Source organism: Maniola hyperantus, chromosome 5, assembly GCF_902806685.2.
Source record: "Maniola hyperantus chromosome 5, iAphHyp1.2, whole genome shotgun sequence".
NCBI classification, from domain to species: Eukaryota; Metazoa; Arthropoda; class Insecta; order Lepidoptera; family Nymphalidae; genus Maniola; species Maniola hyperantus.
Window position 1 is genome coordinate 11,863,942 of NC_048540.1, and position 24,000 is coordinate 11,887,941.

General features: G+C 35.9%; 1 protein-coding gene across 2 annotated transcripts in view; it reads left to right on the plus strand.

The window, feature by feature from the left end:
* The window catches only part of LOC138402409 (uncharacterized), a 107,594-nt gene continuing 83,594 nt past the window's right edge, over positions 1 to 24,000 (plus strand). For both annotated transcript variants that reach the window (XM_069498827.1, XM_069498828.1), the window contains exon 1: positions 1 to 310. Coding sequence is in view for 1 of the 2 variants with exons in the window: in XM_069498828.1 (XP_069354929.1) it covers positions 202 to 310 (109 nt within the window). In the remaining variant the exon portion in view is untranslated. The remainder of the gene's footprint in view (positions 311 to 24,000) is intronic.

The following is a 24,000-nucleotide window of genomic DNA, read 5'->3' on the forward strand; positions in this document are numbered from 1 at the left end:
TGCTACTACGCCCCCGCATTTCTCCTCCTCTTGCTTGCTACGAGCTACGACGCCGTAGCGCGTAGCGTAAAACAAAGTGCACACAAATTCGTTTGAAGTATTCAAATCTTGCTGAGCTGGATACAATTTTTGTGGTTGGTTCTTATACTCTAGGAAACAAATACTTATTGAATTAAAGGTTGAACTAAACCGTTGAAATAAATGCGAAGATGTGACAAATGTGATGAAACTTTGAATGCAATAAAAACAAGTTGTAGTGCTTCGGACGTGTTTGTAAATATAGATAGAAAACTGTTATTCCTTTCGCCTGGTAAGTTTTCATTAGACGATATAGCTTTACAATATATAAGAAAATATATTTTTCGTTATTGAATGAAGACGTTACGATTTACGGCGTAGTGACACGTGGATAGTATACGTCTACGATAAGTAAAGGGAATGGGCTATCAAAGCTTTTTTACTATGAGTGTATTGTCATGTCTCAAGTATGTAGCTGTTATAAAGCTTACAAATTTAAAAATTGACAATCGAAAAGTGTACAACGGTACGGTACTTACCTATTTTCTTATAATATAAAAATGAATCGCTAAAAGTGTTGCTCATCGCAAATCTCTAGAACAGCTGAACCGATTTCGCTAATTATTTTTTATAATATTCCTTGAAGTACGGGGATGGTTCTTACGGAAAGAAAAATTTTAAAAATTTGAATCGACTGTTAGGCGGAACGAAGTTCGCCAGGGCAGCTAGTTTTCAATAAATGCCTTACACATAATAAGTTATACAAAAGAATAGTTTGGACTGCAATGGGGTTCAATGTGGACGAAAGCTCGACAAACTTAACAATAAATAGAATCCATATCCATGTCCATACTAATATTATAAATGCGAAAGTGTGTCTGTCTGTCTGCTAGCTTTTCGGGCGTTTCACGGCCCATCCGTTCAACAGATTTTGATGAAATTTGGTACAGCGATAGCAGCTTGTATCCCGGGGAAGGCAATAGGCTACTTTTATCCCGGAAATTCAAAGAGTTCCCACAGGATTTTTAAAACCTTAATCCACGCGTACAAAGTCGCGGGCTAGCCATAACGTTAATATGCTAAATAATTACATCGTGAAGTTAGACAACTCTATGATTTGAATGCCGTAACTATAGTACACGGCAGATCGAGATGGCAATCGGGTTAAGAGATGGGGGGGAGCCCTTCACACCTGCACTCGCCTGCACTGGGTTAGCGCGGGGGCGGGGCGGGTGTGCGGGGCGTTCCCTCCCCGATTGCCATCTCGACCTGTCGCGTACCTACTATAGATATCTTATAAGTCCGTAGTGTAATAAAAAATTGGCAAAAATGCATGTGAAATACAATTGTTTGTAGACCTTGTTGTAAACGCAGTATTAGAACGCACTTTTTAAAATTCGTGTGGTAGGATTGTATTCACGATTTTTGAAGTAAATATTGACGAAGGTTTTTTGCACAAACCAAGTCTAAATGTAGTAGGTAGGTACACCAAATAATAAAAGGGTCGAGTTTTCGTGTAGGTAGATAGGAACTCCAAGAGGCTAAGTACAAAATCAATGGAAGCAAATTGCGTTCTGAAATAATACGTATACAATTTACTCCATAACCTACCAATATATGTATTTACCTACATTTACAAACAAAAGAAAGCGTATCAGAGGGCACGGCAGTGCCCCCGCCAAGACGAGCCAAATTAAAGGACGGGGCATCCATTATACTTGATATAGAAGTCAAATACATCACGAATTACGATATTACCTTATACTTATCTACCTGTTTCCGCTAGTCTTTGTTATGATATTGTTTTTATCCAACTGCGGCCCAAAAAGAGAGTTATGTTTTTGACCTGTATATATGTCCGTTCCTATTTCCGATTGTAACTACTCAACAGCTCAACCGATTTTGATAAATGATTCGTCTTTAGTCAATAATCCTGAGGGTAGCCTAAAAGGTTTTCTTCTTCCTGCGTCGCTCTCTCAATTTTGAGGATCATGGCGCCCCTTAAATACAATCTTTGCGACGATGTTTTTCCATTTCCCTCTATCCTGCCGCGTGGATTGCATCGCAGAAGGTGTGTTGACCGCTTCTTTTATTTGTTCTGACCAACGTCACGGGCTACGTCCGCGGGGTCTCTTTCCCAGTAACCATGAGTTTTTCAATATTGCTGGCGTCCTTTCTTGCGACGTGACCGAAGTACTTGAGGGTCCTCCGCAGACAGATGTTAGATAAAAAGATTTTATTGGATATAAATATGACCTAGCCCGATTTCTGAACTGTGAAGTTAGATATCCGTTTGATTTTACCTTTCAAAAAAAATAAAACTAACTATGACTTATGGGTTATGACGTAGGTATGTAGTTCTATTAAACCAAAATCGTATTGTAGATTTTTTAATAGATACGGACAAGATTTTACAGTTAAAATATTTTTACAAATAACTTCTTAGATTATAATTTAACTACTACGTAAAAGTTATTTGATTAGAAAATGCCACTAAACCATAAGGCCCGATTTTGGCTAAAACGGAGAGGAGAGCAGTTATTTTGTAAAAAACCAATCAAATATCGTTACGTCCCATTTATTTCCCCATTTCCTTCCTCCTAGCTTCAGTGGATACCATGAGTAGATACACTTTTATAATAAGTATGATAGGTATTAGGTACCTACTTACTGAAAAATGGATTGTTAGCGACTAATTATTGTCTCGCAATATGCTTTTACACAATTTTCAGACTATTATAAAACAGACAAAACAAATTCCATACCGGCTATTAAGAAAGCTTTTTACTAGTTAAATGCGCAAGCGTTAGTCGCACTTTGTACTTGAATATAAAACATTGCTATTAAATTGCCGTGAGCCAATTTAGTTTGCCGATATTTAATGACAAACCCATTTGAAAACTCGACATTTTTATCACCGGTTTGCTATTTGTTATGATTTGTATAATAGTTTGAATAATTAGAAACCTAATTTTTTGTTTTGTCTCTTTTACTGAAGATAAAAACAGAACAACAACTATGAATAGATAAAAAGTATCAAGAAATTATAAGTGACCATTGGTTAACAAAAAACATTATTTTATCAAAATAAGCGTATTAGTGGTATTATGATGTAGGATGTAGGATGTAGAGAATTCTTCGGTTGAGTAATGGTACCTGCAGGAGCCAATTGACGGCTTAAGTTCGCCCGATGACTCAGGAATATTGGAAGTAAACATAATATTATTACGACCAGCCAGAGCGCTGTTAGCCATTTTTCAGAAGCTGCTTGACAAAAGTCCAATGTTTATTCGACTACTTTCCTGGAATATGGCAAACTATAGACCCGGCGAAAAGCAGTGGGTTTATGAGAACTTTAAGTTCATTCGGACATGTTTCATCCATGTATGAGGTGTTACAATCGCAGAAAATTGAAGGCTGAAGTTCACAGAATCAGAAATATAACTAGATACCTATTATTATTAAAGCTACTCGCAATAACTGACAGTTGAAAAAATCTTACCTTCGACCTGCTGGTAGGTTTGCCAACTGGCTTGATAATGCAGATGAAGGTGCTTGATTCTTCTTACAATTTCCCACGAACTCTCAAGTTATCGTGTTATTATTAGTGGAAAGATTTTACGATCGCACATGCATTATGTTCTAGTAAAAATCTTCAAAGATTAGACAATGAAACATCAAGATTTGTTTACTAAGTACATTGTTTGATAAGTTTTATGAACATTTAATAAACAGTCAGGATGAGGATACTCAACTTTGTCAGCGTTTTACAAAATATTGTATCATGCCTAATTGAAACATTTTAGTTTACAAACTAGAGATTGTACCTATGTTAAAAAAACGGTCAAGTACGTGAGTTGGACTCGCTCACGAAGGGTTCCGTACCATCGTACAAGCTATTTATATATTATGATTTAGTAAATAAATTTTTCCTTAACACATTTTTTTTATGTAACCACAAATTCACGGTTTTCAGATTTTTTCCTTTACTTGTGCGATAAGTCCTACCTATCTGCCAAATTCCACGATTCTAGATCAACGGGAAGTACCCTATAGGTTTTCTTGACAGACATGATAGACAGACAGACAACAAAGTGATCCTATAAGGGCAAAAGCCGATTTTATTCATACATTTATTTTATGCCCGATGTAAAACTAATACTTACCTAGTTATTATTTAGAACGTAACCATATAACTATATTATGTTTAGTAGGTACTAATGCTTTAAGCTACTTATATCTAATATCCTCTTTATGTAGATTCCAAGTAGAGCCTTTATCTTATTTTCTTATCTATCAGAGGCAGTACTGAAAATACTTTTTCTATAAAATTCTAGCTTTACTGAAGGAAAATTCCTCATAGTAGGTATAAGTCTGCCTTTGAGCATTATATTACTTACAGTTTATTTTTATGCAACATATGCCGAAGCTCGCCCAAACTTTGGCGTTTCATTCTCAGCTAGGTAAATTAACCCCAACTTGAATTCTCGGCTAGATAAATTGATCCTAACTTGATTCCTTGGCTAGGTAAATAATTAAATTTGAAAGTTAATTATAATCATTAAAATACGAATACTGTCTTGTGCAACCTACTTTGCTTGTTGTTTGGTAGGCAAGTGACGCGTGATCTCGGTTCGTTCAAGGACGCGGCCGTGTTGTTCTATGAGTATTGTTTACATAGGCTTAGGGTCACGTAGACCCCTGACCTAGGTAGGGCGACGCGACGTGACGGTGAATTATAAAGAGGAATTGATATTATTCAAGTCCTTGAAAAATATCAATTCCTCTTCACGTTTTCACGTTAACTTCTTGTATTTAAAAGGTATTTTTTCAGGTTCTTTCAAAAGAGAAAAGTAACGATATGGTTTTAATATGAAAACGAACAGGTAGGTAACTTTTTTGCTGTATGTAAGTAGTAATGATTTACTCAATCGATGCCATTGAGAACTTTTGATTTCAACGCAAATCTTGAGTAGCCAAAAATATTGTTTAAGGTTAAGATAGAGCGCACTTTGACTTTGCTCAGACTTAAGAGACTGTCAAAACAAGACAGCGATATATCGCTGGAATAAATCTGTCTTGTTCTAACTGAAAAAGTCTGAGCAACATATAGATTTATCATCTGAGCACTGTCAAAGTACCCATTATAGAAAGACCCTTAGAGCAGACCTGGGAGCGGAAAACAATAATAAATATAGATAAATTTCGTCAATATAATATGAAAGGTATAGGTAGTACAAACAGTACGTAGGTAACAATGTAAATTAGGCTGCCTAAGCCTACGCCTACAAGATGTGTAGGTCACCTATCCTGAAAGATTTTAATCATGTTCTAAGAAACCATTCAAAGAATTTTCTCGATACTTACGGGTTAGGGGTTTTCGGTTCTTCACTTTAATCCATTGCTACTTATATTTGTACTGTAGATAGAGTGCTCTATGATTGATATTGATTAACTGGGATTTCATGATGTACCTAGTTCGTAGCTAGTTTTAATTTGTTCAAAGTATGCATACCTAATATCTACTTTATTATGCACATTAACATAATTCAACTTCGGAGCGTGCTATCGTAGCAGATAAAAGGATTTTGTTACTAAATTGATAAATTTATTAAATCTCATTGACAGAGCTCTACGTAATATCACAGAGAACTAACTATTACATAATATATTATTTATTCATTTAGTATTTATTCATATTTTCGTAGGTATAGGTTATCTATACCCGCAAGTATTGTTACGAAATATTATGGACTGCTTTTCCATTAATGTGAGAAAGTTACGCGACCTCGGTCATTAATGTATATTTACGAAACAAAAGATCCTTTACAATTTCCTCGAATAGTTAGCTCCCAAATACATTATTTTGCAGGTCATTCCTTTGATACAGGTCTGACAGTGGGTGTTGGAAAATTTCACCTCAAAGTGTGTTACTAATCTCAGCGGTTAACCGGACTTAAGTAGTTTTAATCCTACAGGGTAAAAGGATTAAAATCCTAAACGCTAGGTACCCAGTCTTTATCGATTAGGTTTTATTATTTCAGACGTTATTAGATACTTACGTTACCTACAGTGCCTACGAAAAACTGATATCTACTTATCATTTCTTTACATATTTGTAATAACAATTAATTGTAAATCTAATAAGTAATAGCTCTTATACCAAGATTACAGAATTCTACGTGACATTGGCGAAGTGCATTGTGCTCGGTGTGGCACTACTGAAAGCCATAAAGCAAATTAAGAAGAAGATTACAGAAGATTGAAAAATGTTTTCTTATAATTCTTTACACAGTTAAATTGTTTTCTTTTCAATAAGCCAAGCTTAAAACGTGATCAAACTTTCTTCTTTTGACTTAAAGTGACTTGCAAAAACTTTGAAAGAACAATTTAAGATTAGTGGGACCAAGGTTTTAATTCCATGCTAAATTAAACAAACTTTTAGGCTACCATTATTTAGCAAGGGTTTAATTGTAGCTGAGTGATCTACAAAATTATTTTCTAAGTAAATAAAATATTTCGTAAATTACAAAGTCACGTTTTATTCTGCTCACTTTACTCTACTCTAACGCGCAAGGCACACCAACGGAGTGGAGTGGTGGTGAGGCGCAGCTACTGTGTTTTTATCAACTCCTCTTTACTTTAATACTCCTTTTTACTTTAATATACATACAGTTGAAATAATTTGTTGCAGTGAAAATATGCGTGAGCACGCTCCGCGCATCTATGTATTGCGTATGTATGTATGTATAAAATACATACAAAAATGTATGTATGCATTTTCTTTTATTTATTTATGATGAAAACAAGGATCTCCTTACTTAACATAAAAGTAAAACAAGATTTCAAAAAACAAAAAACTTTTATGAAATTTTTATGAAAACATATCCGAAAATATGTGAATATTATGGCTACCGTGCAAAAGGTGTGGCGAGTCACTAGTCTATAATATATAAAAGGAAAAGCTTACAGACTGATCTATCAACTCAGAGCTCAAACTACTGGACGGATCGGGTTGAAATTTGGCATACAGATAGCTATTATGACCTAAACAACGCTAAGAAAGGATTCTTGAAAATTAAATTCCTAAAGGTGTAAAACAGGGGTCTGAAATTGGTGTAGTCCACGCTTACGAAGTCGTGGGTACGCTTACGAAGTATGTATATAAAATAAATATAATTAAAAAAATAATTATAGTTTAAAAAGTGATTAGTATACTGTGTTTATTTAACTTATAGGGTGATTCCAGTAGATTCTCGCCTAGTGATAACCCGAACTACCCGAGTCAAGCCGCTGACAGCGCCGCACTTCGTCTCTAAGTACTTTACATAGCTCGCCTTGACTCCACTCGCCTCGCTCGGTCTGCGCTGATTAATATACTTAGTACATTTTTATTTTACAAGCTAGTAGGTAAGAGTAATTCGCCTCAATAAAAAAACAAATACATTATGTTAACTTATTTGAACGTTACATTTAAACTTTATCTAAGCTAACCTTACTAGGTACTGCACCTATTAGGTACCTAAGAGCTAGGAGTATTTACAAGTCATGCCCGCGTGGAATGGAGTCAAGAATGATAGCATAAATTGATAAAATAAATAAACGTATTTGTTTTACCAAGATGTAATATATAAATTGGCTCAGTAAAAACAGATGAAATTTTAAGAAAATGTTTTTCCGGAACGCTGTGAACGAGCAGTTTGAGGATTTTACGATTTCGTGCTAGGTAGTAGTAATATGTCGAAGAAGTGCCGACCATGTGCCATATTACATCAAAATTGTAGTAAGTAGGTACCTACATATTATTTAAGGTAAAGCATGGATACATGTTTCAAATATTTATCGCTTTCGTAGCTGCAGCATTCATGTAGGTATGCCTATTTAGTATTTAGTTTTACATAAATGCATGACTTACTTAACTTTACTTTTAGAATAGAATAGAATAGAATAGAATAATGTTTATTCGAGGTATATAGGTGGTACATGGTGTAGGCAATATCGTCCTGTACAGCAGTGCAACACCTCGAGCAGGTAGGCCACTCAGCTTGTGTTGAGACGTCGGGCCCCTCAGACACAAACCTCTAGAGCAAATATCTGAGGTACCAGTTGCCCCAACGCTGATTTTCAGTGACCGCCTTTTAAATATTACCTAAACGTCAGTGGCATAGAATACATAAAGTTGGCGAGTAAATGGATAAATAAAATGAAAAGTGTTTACAGTTTTTAAATTTAAAGTGATATAGGACATAAAAGAAGAAATAAGAAATAATACATTGAAATAGATGTTGTAAATTGTAAGAATAGGAAAATTGTACGATAGTTTTTTTTTTTGTAAGTATAATAAAGAAAAAATAAAATAAAATAAAATAGGGTTCCGTACCTCAAAAGGAAAAACGGAACCCTTATAGGATCACTTTGTTGTCTGTCTGTCTGTCTGTCTGTCTGTCAAGAAACCTACAGGGTACTTCCCGTTGACCTAGAATCATGAAATTTGGCAGGTAGGTAGATCTTATAGCTGAAATTTGGAGAAAAATCTGAAAACCGTGAATTTAGGGTTAGATCACACAAAACAAATTAAATTGTGGTCATGAACAAATAATTAGTATTTTCAACTTTCGAAGTGAGTGACTATATCAAGTGGGGTATCATATGAAAGGTCTTTACCTGTACATTCTAAAACAGATTTTTATTTATTTTTATGCATCATAGTTTTTGAATTATCGTGCAAAATGTCGAAAAAATACGACTGTAGTACGGAACCCTCATTGCGCGAGCCTGACTCGTACTTGGCCGGTTTTTTGGTACAGAGTTAGATTGCATTGTGGAGACGGACACAGGCTAAGGCTACTTTTTATCCCGGAAAATCAGAATTTTCACGGGATTTTTAAAAAGCACGCCAAAAAAAGCTACGTGGAAGACGTTGCAGGCATCATCTAGTAGTCTATATATTTATTCATCGCCACCAGAGTCCAGACCTACTCATTCTAAAGTACAAGCAGTAGGTATAGGCTATAGCAGACTCCCTGGATAGAAACTTGGGGACACTCATTAATTCCGCCCAACGTTTTCACGCAAACGAACACCATTCGCTCGTAGTAGCTGGTACATATGAAAAAGTGAATATGATACATAATTCGTTTTATGAACCTTACTAAAACCGAATATGTAAATTTGATGGCCTGTAGACATTACGTTTCAATTTTATATTCAACGCGAATGAATGGTAAGGCGAGATTTTTCACCAGATAATCGAGGCAATTTACATCTTGTTAACGTTTTTTAAGAAAACCTTTATAATTTTTTCTTGTATTTGTCATGACATTATAAGTAGTGTATACTTACAACAATATCTTAATCTTTAGTAGAGACATATTGTTATCTCTCACATACTTATTCTAAAAATATAGTCCAGTATAAAATTGATGTACTATATAGCTATCATCCTGATTGACCATTTAAAATAAGTAGGAACGTTTTGTTCCTTACACGCTACTGAATTGGACTCGATTTGTTCTTGACCTTTTATAGGTTCCGCGAAATACGATATCCACAGTGGCTCGTACCGCGCTGAGTAAGTACTATAATGTATCTGCTATTATCTCTGAAGAAACGATTTCCGTTGACGTCTTTGTTCGGGAAATTCAATTTTGTAGAGAACAGCGCGCTGACAATCCTCTGAAACTGTCTGGTCTTCCGATATGACAAGTTTGCTCTCTTGTATTATTGTTCACGACTCGAACGAGACCATGCAAAAAGAGTTAAGTAGGTACTTGCGATAATAGTGCAAAGGATTGGGTTTGAATTTCTATTTTCTATGATCAGTGAAGCCCAGTGCATAAAACTAGCTTATGCCCGCGACTTCGTCCGCGTGGACTACACAAGTTTCAAACCCCTATTTTATCCCCTTAGGGGTTGAATTTTCAAAAATCCTTTCTTAGCGAATGTCTACGTCATAAAAGCTATCTGCATGCCAAATTTCAGTCCGATCCGTCCAGTAGTTTGAGCTGTGCGTTGATAGATCAGTCAGTCAGTCAGTCACCTTTTCCTTTTATATATATAGATTATAGATAGAAGATATAGATACTATACTCAGGTATATGTTTTCGGAGTCATCTCTTCCAGTGTTTCATCTTGATACTCCACATGACCATGTAACTGAAAATAAATAATCCGCATTCTGATTTTTTGAAACCCAATTTATAGCAATGTCTCACGCGCTGTGTGATAACGTATTGTTAGAAACAACCGACGGACATACATATGTAGGTACATATATAGTAGATGTTCAAGACATTGCCCACCTTATCAGCTATACGCTGTGGTAATAACATACAGTGTTATAAAATGTGCATTTCATAACGTTTTTAGGGTTCCGTACCTCAAAAGGAAAAACGGAACCATTATAGAATCACTTTGTTGTCTGTCTGTCTGTCTGTGTATGTCTGTTTGTCTGTCAAGAAACCTAGAGGGTACTTCCCGTTGACCTAGAATCATGAAATTTGGCAGGTACTCTTATAACAGATATAAGGGAAAAAATCCGAAAACCGTGAATTTGTGGTTACATCAAGAAAAAAAATTTAAATGTGTTCGTGAATATTATACTATACCAAGTGGGGTATCATATGAAGGCTTTACCTATACATTCTAAAACAGATTTTTATGCAATTTATTTATTTTTGATTTATCGTGCAAAATGTCGGAAAAATACGACTGTAGTACGGAACCCTCTGTACGCGAGTCTGACCGCACTTGGCCTGTGGTTTTTTGGAGAGAATCAAAAGTTACTAGCAATAATTCGCCCGCATAAACTGAGGCCTTAAAAAAGCTTGAACTCTACGTAGCGATTCCCTTGACGCCCATTACAAAACGAATGGGGTCGTAGTTCGCCGCAATGTGCGCGGACTTTTCTTGTATCTCGTTGTTGTAACCTAAAATTGAAATCTTTAGACTTAAAACTTCAAGAGTGTTATAAGTCCCGCCAATTGCTATTGCGCTGGAACCATGTCTTATTAACATCGAAATAACGAAATTTTGACGTCGGCCGAAATAAAAATATACCATCAGCTCAAAACTTCAGTCTAGTGCTGACGTCACTAAAATGGCGGCCACGCGCATTAGCAATTTTTATCTAAATCTAACCTAATGTAAATATATAAAAGGAAAAGGTGACTGACTGACTGACTGATCTATCAGCGCACAGCTCAAACTACTGGACGTATCGGGCTGAAATTTGGCATGCAGATAGCTATTATGACGTAGGCATCTGCTAAGAAAGGATTTTTGAAAATTCAAACCCTAAGAGCGATCACGCACTCATCCGATCCAAATCCGTGAAAATACGGATATATAAAAATCTACGTCAATAATGTCATAAACTACCATACAAATAGCTATGACAACTTCGGAACGTATTTTCACGGTCTCGGATCGAATGAGTGCGTAACCGCCGTAAGGCGTGAAATCTGTGTAGTTCACGTGGACGAAGTCGCGGGCATTAGCTAATTTTGTTATAAGTCGTTAATTTAAATCACCTTCTGAGGTATTAGGTAGTGCTAGGTAGGTACAGTCATACTTTAGTTATACACCCTAAAGTGTGAATGTACCTACCTACCTTTAATCCTTGCTTTACTTCGAGCTAACTAACAGGTAACTAATACAGGCATGTATGGCATGCCTTTGTTGTTACCATATTGTACTTAGGAGAAATGTTATATCATCTATTCTCATTCAACAATGGTGATTCGATTAAGCTGGAGCAGGTAGGTAATAGTATCTGATATTGCACTATTGTTGCAGAGCAATTGTGTTCCAATGATTATTATTAAATAAGTATACTCGAATGTAGAGTCCAAGGTTTTATATTACCGACCTAATTAATTTGAATATACATAGTCTTAGTTTTAGGCGTATTTTTAGGTAGATCAGATTAGTCTAGAAAAATCTTAGCGTAGCTACGAATAACATTTATATTGTATTGTTAACACATCATCCTCTCACGGCACGGGTATCCTCTCAGGATGAGAAGGGTTTGGCCATAGCCTATCATGCTGGCCAGGTACCTATGGCTTGGCAGACTTCAACCATCTTAGAGAACATTTTGGAAAACTCATGCAAGTTGCTTCTCAATGTTTTCCTTCACCGTTAAAGCAAGTAATACTTAATTGTTTAAAACGCACTTAACTCCGTAAATTTAGAGGTGCACGCCCGGGATCAAACCCCAGACTCCCCGACGTGGAAATTGATGTCTGAGGTTATTTATATAACACAGTACCGGTCTCATAGTATTTCTTTTACATAAATATCTGTCTGACTTTAGAGCTTTTTGGTTAAAAGCATAATTACCCACTAATCTAAACCAAGTTAAATCATAATTGGTTATTTTTGGATTCTCCTTTTTGACTACTATTATAGTACAACATGAAAAAGCTAATCAAAAATGTAATCCTCTTTTCATTTTATACCAGCAAACAAGCAGAGCCGGCTAAATGAATTTAACGTGCGATAGAAAAATTCTCAACGTGAAAACCGGGAATTGCAGAGAAAATGCATAAGCGTTAACCTAACATGATCTTACAAAAATCCGTCGTGATTATATGAATTTTCAAAACAAATTATTTGAGTTGGAGAGTAAAGAGTTATTTGCATTGTTTTGGCAAGAACTAAAAGTTCGTCATCATAAAATTAACGCCCGTGTGAAATACCTAGAATAGGTACCACCTATCTACCTACTGGCAACATTTTCGAACCCTACAGTAAAACATGAAATAATTTCGAGTTGTTTAAGTTGCAAACAAACTCAACTTTTATAATTAAGTATTAAGCTATTACAACCACTGAAAACTCATTGCAATTGCGTTGCCTACTTAATTAACTCTCTAAAATTTGCGTTTGACTATTAATTTTTGAACTTAGCCTTAGCCGATAGACCTACAATGCTGAACATAGGTCTCGTGTAGGACTTCAACACGCCATGGTGTTGCACCGCCTATATCCAGCGGCTCCCTGCGACTCGTTTGACGTCATTACCCGTAGTATAAGATTTTACGTCTCACCAAACGTTGCTAGAATTCGAGAGTCGAAACACAATAACATCAAAGTAAAATGGACCTAAAGAGCCTTGAATTGATGTCAAATATTCAATACCACTGATTTTAATTTCGCAATGTTTCCGCTTGGAGCGCTGGCTGTAGAAGTGTACACAAACTTGAGCTTTAAAACAAGGCGTTTATGATCCAGTTTACTGTAACGTCTTACTGTAACGACGTAAAATCTTGTACTACGGGTACATATGTCCACCGTAACGTTTTCATTCGCATTTAATATAAAATACACGTATCCCGGACTATTTTATACTAAACGCAAATAAAGTGAGGCTATTCAACGCTATAGAGGCAAGGCAGTAATTTCCATCTGTGGGTTTTCAGTACTTTTGGCTGCGACGTGACGTTCTGTAACGTTGCCTAATTTCTCGTAGTTGGTACACTAGATTAGATAAATGATATTGTTTGCATTATCTTTGGTTTGCGAAGAGATAATGCACTAAAAATAGACAGTAATGTATTTGTTAATTATAGCTGGGTTAAATGAGGTTAAATGAGAGATATTGAAAAACAGTAAAAAGGCTGACGTGGCCGCGTGGGAAAGTCCCTACAAGAGACCTTCGTCTAGCCGTGGACGTCTGTCGGTTGATGATGATGATGATGATGATGATGAAAGAGGCTGAAATTTGAAGGCTATCATGAAGGCGACTTTTGAGCGAGAATTGGGATGCATCGACTGTCACAACGGTACCTACTCATAAGAGCAACAATGCTTACGCATTGCCTAGCCATGAAATGCACTACTCCGCTATCGTTTCACTTTTTGCGAATTAGTTTCCCATACCAAACGTCTGTTATTTAAGTAAACGAATGAAAAATCTGTGACATTAGATACCTTACTTACATAATGCACAGAGTAATTTCGCAAATTGCTGCAAAATACCTTAGTCAATAAATCTGTCCGTGAAAATATATTAGTTTGAGGAAACAAGCTGGGTTTTCGGCGAATTACCAAGAATGTTTCATATTTATCTTCAAATACCTACCTAGCTACTCAATTATTTATTACGAATGCTCTTTATTTTATTAACAACACACGACTAGTTACCAAATAATACCTATTATTACAGATATGCTATTTTTTTTACAATAAATAAAGGTACGCATATTTGTAGGCTTGATAAAATAGTTACATACATACGTACACTGTACCTACTCATTAGAACGTAGACATTTTTGCTGTTATTCCTTTCTAATAAAAGCTAGCTTATACCCGCGACTTCGTCCGCGTGGACTACACAAATTTTGAAACTCTATTTTACACCCTCAGGGGTTGAATCTTATCGAATGTCTACGTCATAATAGCTATCTGCATGCCAATTTTCAGCCCAATCCGTTCAGCAGTTTAAGCTGTGCGTTGATAGATCAGTCAGTCAGTCACCTTTTCGTTTTATATGTTACCCTTACTTATTAGTTTTAATATTGCTAGATAATTAAGAAAATAAATCCTACATTTTGTATCCTAGAAGTTAAACTTTATACCTACCTACTTTAATGTGTAGATAGATCGAAATACTTTATTGCACACAAAATTTATGTAAAAATAATAACGAACCAATGACGAGAAATAAGGTAGGTAAGTATAATTTTTCAACAATGCGTGTTCAGTAAGTAAGTAGGCCAGCATAATGAGTGCACGTAAGCCAAATACGTGCATTGAAATATTGTTACAGTGAAAAAATAATTGTTCTTTATTTTGTGCAAGGCTTCAACCATAATTTTCGGATCCCTATTCAAAAATAGGTGAAGAGAAACAACTAGTGAAGTCTGCCTATCCGCCCTTGGTCAGTGTAATCGATTATGGCCTAAGCCTTTCACTTCTCGATCTGAAGAGACCTGCCTCCTGTAGTGGCGGACGATGGGGATTCTAACATCAATGGGTTGAAAATAATGATAATGGCGACACAAAAATTAGAATAAAGACGAAATTCAACTGTAACAGCATGATGGATAGGTACGACAAATTATAAACACAAATAAAATATTGTTAAAATTAGTAATACAAGTTTCTAAATATTATAATATTTTAACTAAGTTTCTGAATACTTATTGTAATATTTCAACTTAAGTATATCTAATTAGGTTCAAAATCTGCTAGAATTTTCGTAAAAGCAATTTAATACCCCATTAGTAGTAAGTAGGCTATTACCTAAATATTTTACAAAGGAAACTGATTTGAATGACTGGCAGGTAGAGAAAGGGAGCTAGAAAACTATTCATATACTAACAAAGAATGGAAAAATGGTCGAAGAAAGGTAAACGACATTTTACGAAACTCGCTCGTCATCCATCATGACATGAGTTCTGTGGCAATTGATAGTGTGAATTGTAGGAGGCTATTTAAAGTATAGGAATGGCAGAGTACAATAAAATCAGGTCGTTCGAGGCGCAATGGGCGCAATCAACAAAACGAGCCCATTGTGACAATCTCGATTCTGGAATTTCTATACGATGCAATGATTGGTAGTACGTAAGGCTGTTAGCAAATTACAGGGCAATTTTCTCTTTTTAAACCAGGATAGTAGATTTTTTTTTTACTTACAAATTATGAATGTTTGCCGAATCCTTTAAGCAATTTGTGTATGAAGTTAAATAGGTTTTCTTTTGCACTACACATGCTCTCTAAAGTTGTAAACCAGACAGCAGTGATAGCTTTCAATGCATACGTAACAGCAAATATTCGATACGGTATCATATTTTGGGGAAACTCGACTGACAAAGATAGGGTTTTTAAAAGTCAAAATAAGTGTATAAGAGCCATATGTCATTTGAGCTCCACAGATTCGTGTAAACCATATTTTGATAAATTTAAGTTACTTACATGTCCAAGTTTATACATTTATGAAGTACTTGTATTCATTAAAACAAATGTTAAATTGTTTAAATATTCTGAGAATGAGCGTAGACAGAATAAACTGTGTCCTATGCAACATACAACCGCACTTTTTGGTAATAGTATCTTTAATATGGCACCTCAGTTGTACAATAAACTACCAGCATCATTGGCTGACCGAAAGCTAAACATTAAAACTTTTAAATATAAAATTAAAGAATTTTTACTACATAAAAGATACTATTCCATTAAAGAGTATTTAACAGACACAAATTTATAATAAGTTGTAGCATTTTTTATTTATTTTATTAGCAGTCTTTAAATTGTATTGTATTATATTGTTAAATCTAGTAGGTATGTATAAAAACTATAATAAGTGTAACATCTGTATATACATTTTTGTCAAATGGGTTTAGTCCTGATGAAATGTATAATACATTTTTTAATATATTCAATACTATATTTAACTCAATATTCACCAGTAAATCGGTCTTGACTACTGATGCAAAAGTTTTTAGTGAATGGGCAACAGTAGAACTACATAAAAGTAGACAAAAACTATATGAATTGTATGCGGAGCGACAATATGATACTGGTGACGAATTCAAGCAGTACGTTCAACTGTTTTCCAAAAAGTTTAAGAGAGATTGCATTGCAGCCAAGTCAAAATATATCCAGGCAAAAATTAAAAACAGCTCCAATGTAGTAAAAACTACCTGGAAAATAGTTAACGAAGAAACAGGAAGAGTGACACATAAAACTTGTAATTTTGAACTAAAATATCATGACAAGTTGATTACGTCAGACCCCGAGGTTGCAACCGTTTTCGAGACCTTCTTTACAGATATTCCTGTTTCTACTACAAAATCATTGAACTCTTCAGCAGCCGCCGCTCTCTCACTATTGGAGGATAACGTGCCTGAATGTAATAAAATGTTTGAATTCAGTCACGTTAGTTGCTCTGACGTTATCAAAGCTTTTAAATTAATTAATAATAAGAAAACAAATGATCTGTGGGGCATTTCCGTTAACGTTGTGAAATCATTAATTGATATTGTTGCACCCGAGTTAGCATTAATATTCAATAATTGTGTTGACTGTGGTGAGTTTCCAGACTTAATGAAACATAGTAAAATAATTCCATTATTTAAATCAGGTAGTACTAGTGACCCCACTAACTTCAGACCGATATCTGTACTACCCACTTTTAGTAAAATCTTTGAAAAAATAATTTTAACTCAACTGCTTAATTTTTTCAACATTAATGATTTATTTCACACCAAACAGTTTGGTTTTACACGGGGTCGCTCAACAACCGATGCTGGTGTTGAGTTAATACTAAATATATTTGAAGCCTGGGAGGAATCACGTGATGCGCTTGGCGTTTTATGTGATTTATCCAAGGCTTTCGACTGCGTTGATCATGAAACATTGGTCGCGAAATTGCACCATTATGGAATTAGGGGTGCAGCATTGGAATTGATGAGTTCTTACCTAAATGATAGAATACAAAGGGTAGACGTGAATGGAAAGCGATCTCCCGGATCCGTTGTAAAAATGGGGGTGCCACAAGGTTCCATCTTAGGACCTTTTCTGTTCCTTATTTACATCAATGACCTTCCTTACCTCGCTAAGGACAATTACGGGATAGTCTTGTTTGCTGATGATACATCACTTTTATTTAAAATCAATCGATACTTAACAACTTTTGATGAAGTAAACAATTCTCTCACCAAGTTAGTACAGTGGTTCGAAGCTAATAACCTGCTTCTCAACGGGAAAAAGACAAAGTGTATTAAATTCACTTTACCAAATGTTAAGCAGGTGAAAACCACTGTGCAACTTAATAATGAGGAATTAGATTTAGTGGATACCGCTATTTTTCTTGGAATAACGTTAGATGCAAAACTTCAATGGGGCTCTCATATAAATAACTTATCGAACAGACTTAGTTCTGCCGCATATGCGGTAAAAATGATTCGCCAGTTGACAGACATAGAAACTGCGAGACTAGTATATTTTAGTTACTTTCACAGCATTATGTCATATGGTATATTATTATGGGGTAATGCTGCTGATATTAATTCTATTTTTGTGCTGCAGAAAAGGGCTGTTCGAGCCATATACAGTATGGGGCCACGAGAGTCGCTGAGAACTAAATTTAGGGAAGTTAAAATTATGACAGTGCATAATCAATATATTTTTGAAAATTTACTGTACGTACATAAAAACATAAATAAATTTAAAAAAAAAAGTGACTGTCATAATATAAATACTAGAAATAAAAATAAACTTGTAATTCCCGCCTCTAGGCTCAGTAAAGTTAGCAATTCATTTGCTCGTAATTCCATACGTTTCTATAATAAGCTTCCAGAAGACATATTGGAGATGTCTCTCAACAAGTTCAAAGTTTTCATAAAACGTAAACTAATTGAAAAATCCTATTACAATGTAAAGGATTATTTAAATGATAAGCAAGCTTGGGAATGAGTTGCTTAACGACTTTGTGATAGTTCTAATAAGTTTCAATAAATTTGTAAAGTGGTGATAATAAAAAGAATACCCGGCTGAGTTTGTTGTGGGCTCTTCTCAGACCTGGGCGCGTTTGGAACCCTCGTAGCTTTAGTTTTAAGTTTGCGTTATAATTATCACCACTATATTATCTTACAAATCTAACACTATACCAGACAATCAATAAGAGTAATTTATTACCTATTTTGAATAAATCATTTGACTTTGACTTTGACTTTGACTTTTACATACATACCCACATGTGCAATAAAGAATATTTGATTTGATTTGATTTGAATTATTTCGTTGAAATTAAGCATTTAAAATTGTAATTAAGAAACACAGGAATTGATGAATTATGATAGTCAGATACGTGGTTAGATACCTAATTTAAATATTAATTAGGTACCTACTTGCGTTTGTCTTTAAAAATATTGGAATTGCGAGCTAGGTTTTGATAAGCTTAGTTTTTCTACTACCTATGTATGTTACAGATTGAAATAGTCATAATTAGGTTGGTCCTTTTTTCCACGCACATGCAAACTGTGGAGTCAACTCCCTTCAGCGGTGTTCCCATAAGATTACAATATGGGATTATTCAAGGGGCGGACCAACAAATTCCTGAAAGGCCGGCAACACATTGGTAGTTCCTCTGGTACTGCAATTGTTCATTGGCGGCTGTAATCACTTAACATCAGGTGACTCGCCTGCTCGTTTGCTCGCCATTTTTATTAAAAAAAAAGGTTTGTTTTCCTTAGGAATCTAGAAAGCAAGTAGGTATGTAAGTGCAGTGTACGATTACAAATGTAGACACCGTAGATATAAGCCATGTCACGCTAATGTCTCTGGATCTCATTACTATCAAATCCATTTACGGGACATTACTCTAGACAGCAAGTACCTCGTAGAGGCTTTCTAGGTTAATAGAGGCTTTTGTAGATAGTCGGACCTCATATTTTGTGCCTTGAAAAAATCTAGTAGACAAGGGCCTTCTGCATTTGGATTTTCTTACATGTTTATCCTTCTGTGGACTGTGTATATGTAATAAAATATTCTCGTAAAACGTGTCGTGACTCATTTAAATGAATTTCACTCATCTATACGACTTTTTTCACGTTTACTTACATCTCTTGAGCATCATCAAGGTCTGCAACTGTACGTGGCGTGGTCGAAATTTGATGGATAGTTACGAAGTGATAAGTATGTCTGGAAGCGCGACGGCCGGCGGTGGTATATTATGTTCTGTCGTTGGTGTCGTTCCCGCTTCCCGCGCTGTACCCATGTGCAGTCTAGGTGTAGTCACATCCCCTCCACTATCGTCCAGAGCCCCTTTTACTCGGCAGCATGATTTGTACCTACCGTTAACCCTTATACCAAAATAGTACTTCTTGCCGCCCATGGACACCTTTGGTAATTGAGGAACTTTTATTTTAATTTTATAACTAGCTTATGCCCGTGACTTCGTCCGCGTGGACTACACAAATTTCAAACCCCTATTTTAACCCTTTAGGGGTTGAATTTTAAAAAATCCTTTTCATCAGTCACCTTTTCGTTTTTAACCGACTTCAAAAAAAGGAGGAGGTTCTCAATTCGTCGGAATCTTTTTTTATATATTAGATTCTCGTTTAAAGAGCTGAGTCACTAGTGTGACTATGTGGCTCTCGTAAGTTTACATAATATTATTCAAACACTTGAAACTAGACCTAAATACTACTTATTTACTTATTATTTCTACGACTTATGTTATTAGTATTACGAACCATCTTATACATACGTTGTGCTGCTTCGGACGTCGGGTTTGCCACAATAATATTTATATTTCCCAGCGTCCTGTCCTGCATTTCACTCCGGACACATTCCGTCAATATAATATGATACACATCTTCCCTTACGCCTGGACAGTCTGGACAAATAGGTGAGGGTACTTTTTTAACTAAAACAACGTACAACGGAACGTTCTGTGTACAACTGAATGTGTCTGGAGCGAAGTCTATGCGAAGTTGCTAATTAGTTCCTGGCAACACAATTTATTGCTGTTGTCTATAAATTGTTCCAATGTGGAAAATTAATGCAACTTTTGAATGATCAGTTTTGAGGAAACACCGCAGATGGAATAATTCTTGTCAGCCCTTATTATCTACTCTCAACTGAAACACACCTAATCAAGTCATTTTTACAGGAAATCTTGATTTTTACGACCGTACGGCGGCGTCTAGACGTGACTCTTGTATTACATTATGTAAATTGCTCGGAGGCACGCCAGCGAACTGTGTGACATTATGTTGTACAATTCGACAGTAGGTACCTACTCAGTAGCTATATTCTATTGTAAGTAGTCGGTGCATGTCGTAGTTAGTAATAATATCTATATTCACACTCGAGGGCCAGTTAAGTTTCTTTTAATAGAATATATCAAAAAAATAAAACTGCTTCTTGAGTCTACAGGTTAGCATATTATGTTCGAGTGCGGACGACGAGATCCTGGGTTAGGCCAAAAATAGTCAGATATTGAGTTTTTCTGTTGAATAATTTATTGTTAGTTATAGGTACCTACTAGTTCGGAGTTAGAAAGTTGGTGTTATTTCATCCTCCGTGCCTTGGAGAACGTGGGAAGCCGTCGGAGATTGGCCGCCGTGGCCGAAATTGGGTCGGGAGGACATTATTAAATAGAACATCAAACTTTAAATTATGGCTTGACCTTTTTACCCTTACATTTAAAATAAAGTTTCCGTAACGTTTCCAGGCGCTACCTCTATGAGGCTTAAAATACTATATATAGCTCAATTACCACTCACTCACTCACTGACTCACTCATTGACATAATTGTTCTCCTAGAAAGAGACAGAAAATGATATAATAATGTATGGGAGATATGTTCAGAAGTGGGATTCGAGTAGGGAAAAATTATGACATTTCAGAAAAACAAGATGGCGGCCGACCTGACTTTTGTAACTTTTTTGTTTTCCAACCGATTTTGTTACAACTTGCAACTATTGAAGATATAAGTAAACAATTTTTAGAAAAAGTGTAAAAAATTGGAAAAACAAGATGGCGGCCGAGATTTTCAAAAAATTTCCTCCTGTAAAATTTTGTATGAAACTTTTTTTTTTCACTAATACTTTCGTACAGAAGACAAAGATTCCTTTAGGGCAACACATGGAGGGAGCTGATGATTGAGGATTTCGGAGACGGGTGAAGGGCACGCTCAAGGTATTGAAGATAGGTGGGAGGTGCTCGACCAAATGTCATTCGAAACCTCATCCAATTGCCAAAAATTTGAAAAAAAATTCAAAATTCCGAAAAAAAGATGGCCGCCATACAAATTTCATCGGCGTCCATCTCGGAGGGTATGAAAGATGGAAGAGTGGTTTCTTGGCAAGAGATGATCAGGATCTAAAGGTCTATTTGATGACTTGAAAAAAAATTCAAAATGGCGGAATTTATTTTTTCATACAAAATTTAAGACTTTTTTAAATTGTTCAAAATGGCGATTATAGACCTCGAGAGCTGCTTTAGCAGCTCGAGCAGCGAGCAAAATACTAGTATACATATATAGCTAATAGGGATTGTCAGTACCTACCAGCGTATCATAAAAATATCTAATACGAATTACAGACCTTACCTACATGTAGTATCAATTCTAACTATGAATATAACAGCATTTGGATAAAGGGTTAAAGTTCCCAGACATTAATAATTACCTCCAATAAAAGTAAAGTTAGACTAAGAGTTAGACCAAATGTGCAGTTTCGAAGCAATATGCATCGCATTGCTTCATGTGAATTGTTCATGGACACGCAAGCGGACATTTGCCAGTCAGACGTGCAAGGGTATATATTATACTATATATATAGGTTTAGATGTATAGGTATGAGGTAACACAGTGTCTAACAGCCGTATTCAGAGTCACTAATCGTTACTTAAGATTGAGTTAAAACGAGACAGATATAGCTCTGTCTCGTTTAACTAAACCTAAGTAACGATTAAGCGACTCTGAGTACGGCAATAAGTTGCACAGTTTCGTTTAATTGCACAGGTAGGTAGGTACTCCTTGCTTGTGCGAGTTGTGCGGAATGGCTTGTATATTGATTATGTTTTGTCAATTTCTAGCAGATTTCTAGTCACGAACAGTACCTACGTAATTTTATTTACATAGTAAACTCAGATTTGTAGCTACTTACTCCGATCCAAGTTTTGTGTATTAATAATTTGTTTCATCATCATGATCAACCAATCGCCGGCTCACTACAGAGCACGGGTATCCTCTCAGAGTAAAAAGGGTTATGACGATAGTCGCTGCCGCTGGCTAAGTGCGGATGGGCAGACTTCACACACCTTTGAAAACGTTCTGGAGAACTCTCAGGCATGCAGGTTTCCTCACGATGTTTTCCTTCACCATTAAAGCAGGTGATATTTAAATACTTAAAACGCACATAACTCCGAAAAGTTAGCGGTGCGTTCCTGGGATCGAACCTTATCCGATCGATCGAGGCAGACGTCCTAGCCACCAGGGCCTAAGCTATCACAGCTTATAATATGTTTAATATATTGAAAAACGGTACTTTACAACAAGTTAGAGTAGATAGTAGGTACGTACGTAGTATGTATATCTTTTATACACAAACTACAAAAGAAAATAATAAATAAATTATATAAAGAAAAAACCGGCCAAGTGCGAGTAAGACTCGCGCACTGAGGGTTCCGTACTGCAGTCGTATTTTTTCGACTATTTTCACGATAAATCAAAAACTATTATGCATAAAAATAAATAAAAATCTGTTTTAGAATGCACAAGTGAAGCCCTTTCATATGATACCCCACTTGATATAGTTATCTTACTTCGAAAGTTGAAAATAGCAATATTTGTTCATGACCACAATTTAATTTTTTTTGTGTGATGTAACCACAAATTCACGGTTTTCAGATTTTTCGCCAATGTTCTCATGCTATGAGACCTACCTACCTGCCAAATTTCATAATTCTAGGCCAATGGGAAGTACCCTGTAGGTTTCTTGACAGACCGACAGACATACAACAAAGTGATCCTATAAGGGTTCCGTTTTTCCTTTTGAGGTACGGAACCCTAAAAATGAAAAAATTATAACTCTTTTAATAGAACAAAATACAAGCGACTTTTTAATGAAGCAAATAATAATATCTGCTATCTCTATCTTGGGAGCAACATCTTTGTACTTTATTGCTTTATGCACTTAAAAGCCTGAGGCAGTTATGTCTGAATGCAGACAAATCTTTGAGCGAGGTAATTTAGTTTAATTTAGTCAAAGGCTCATTATATTTCCTAAAGATGATAAAGGAAACCGAGAAGTGTTTATGCACAAAAGCAATTTATAAGTAGGTACTTCTTAAATTAGTATACCTACGCAGGTATATGATTTAGCTCAACGAATACCCAGCTGAAGTGGAAGTGGGCAGGCCACATCTGCCGCAGAACCGATGGCCGCTGAGGCAGACGTGTTCTGGAGTGGAGATCGCGTATCGGCAAGCGCAGTGTGGGACGACCTCCAACCTGGACTGACG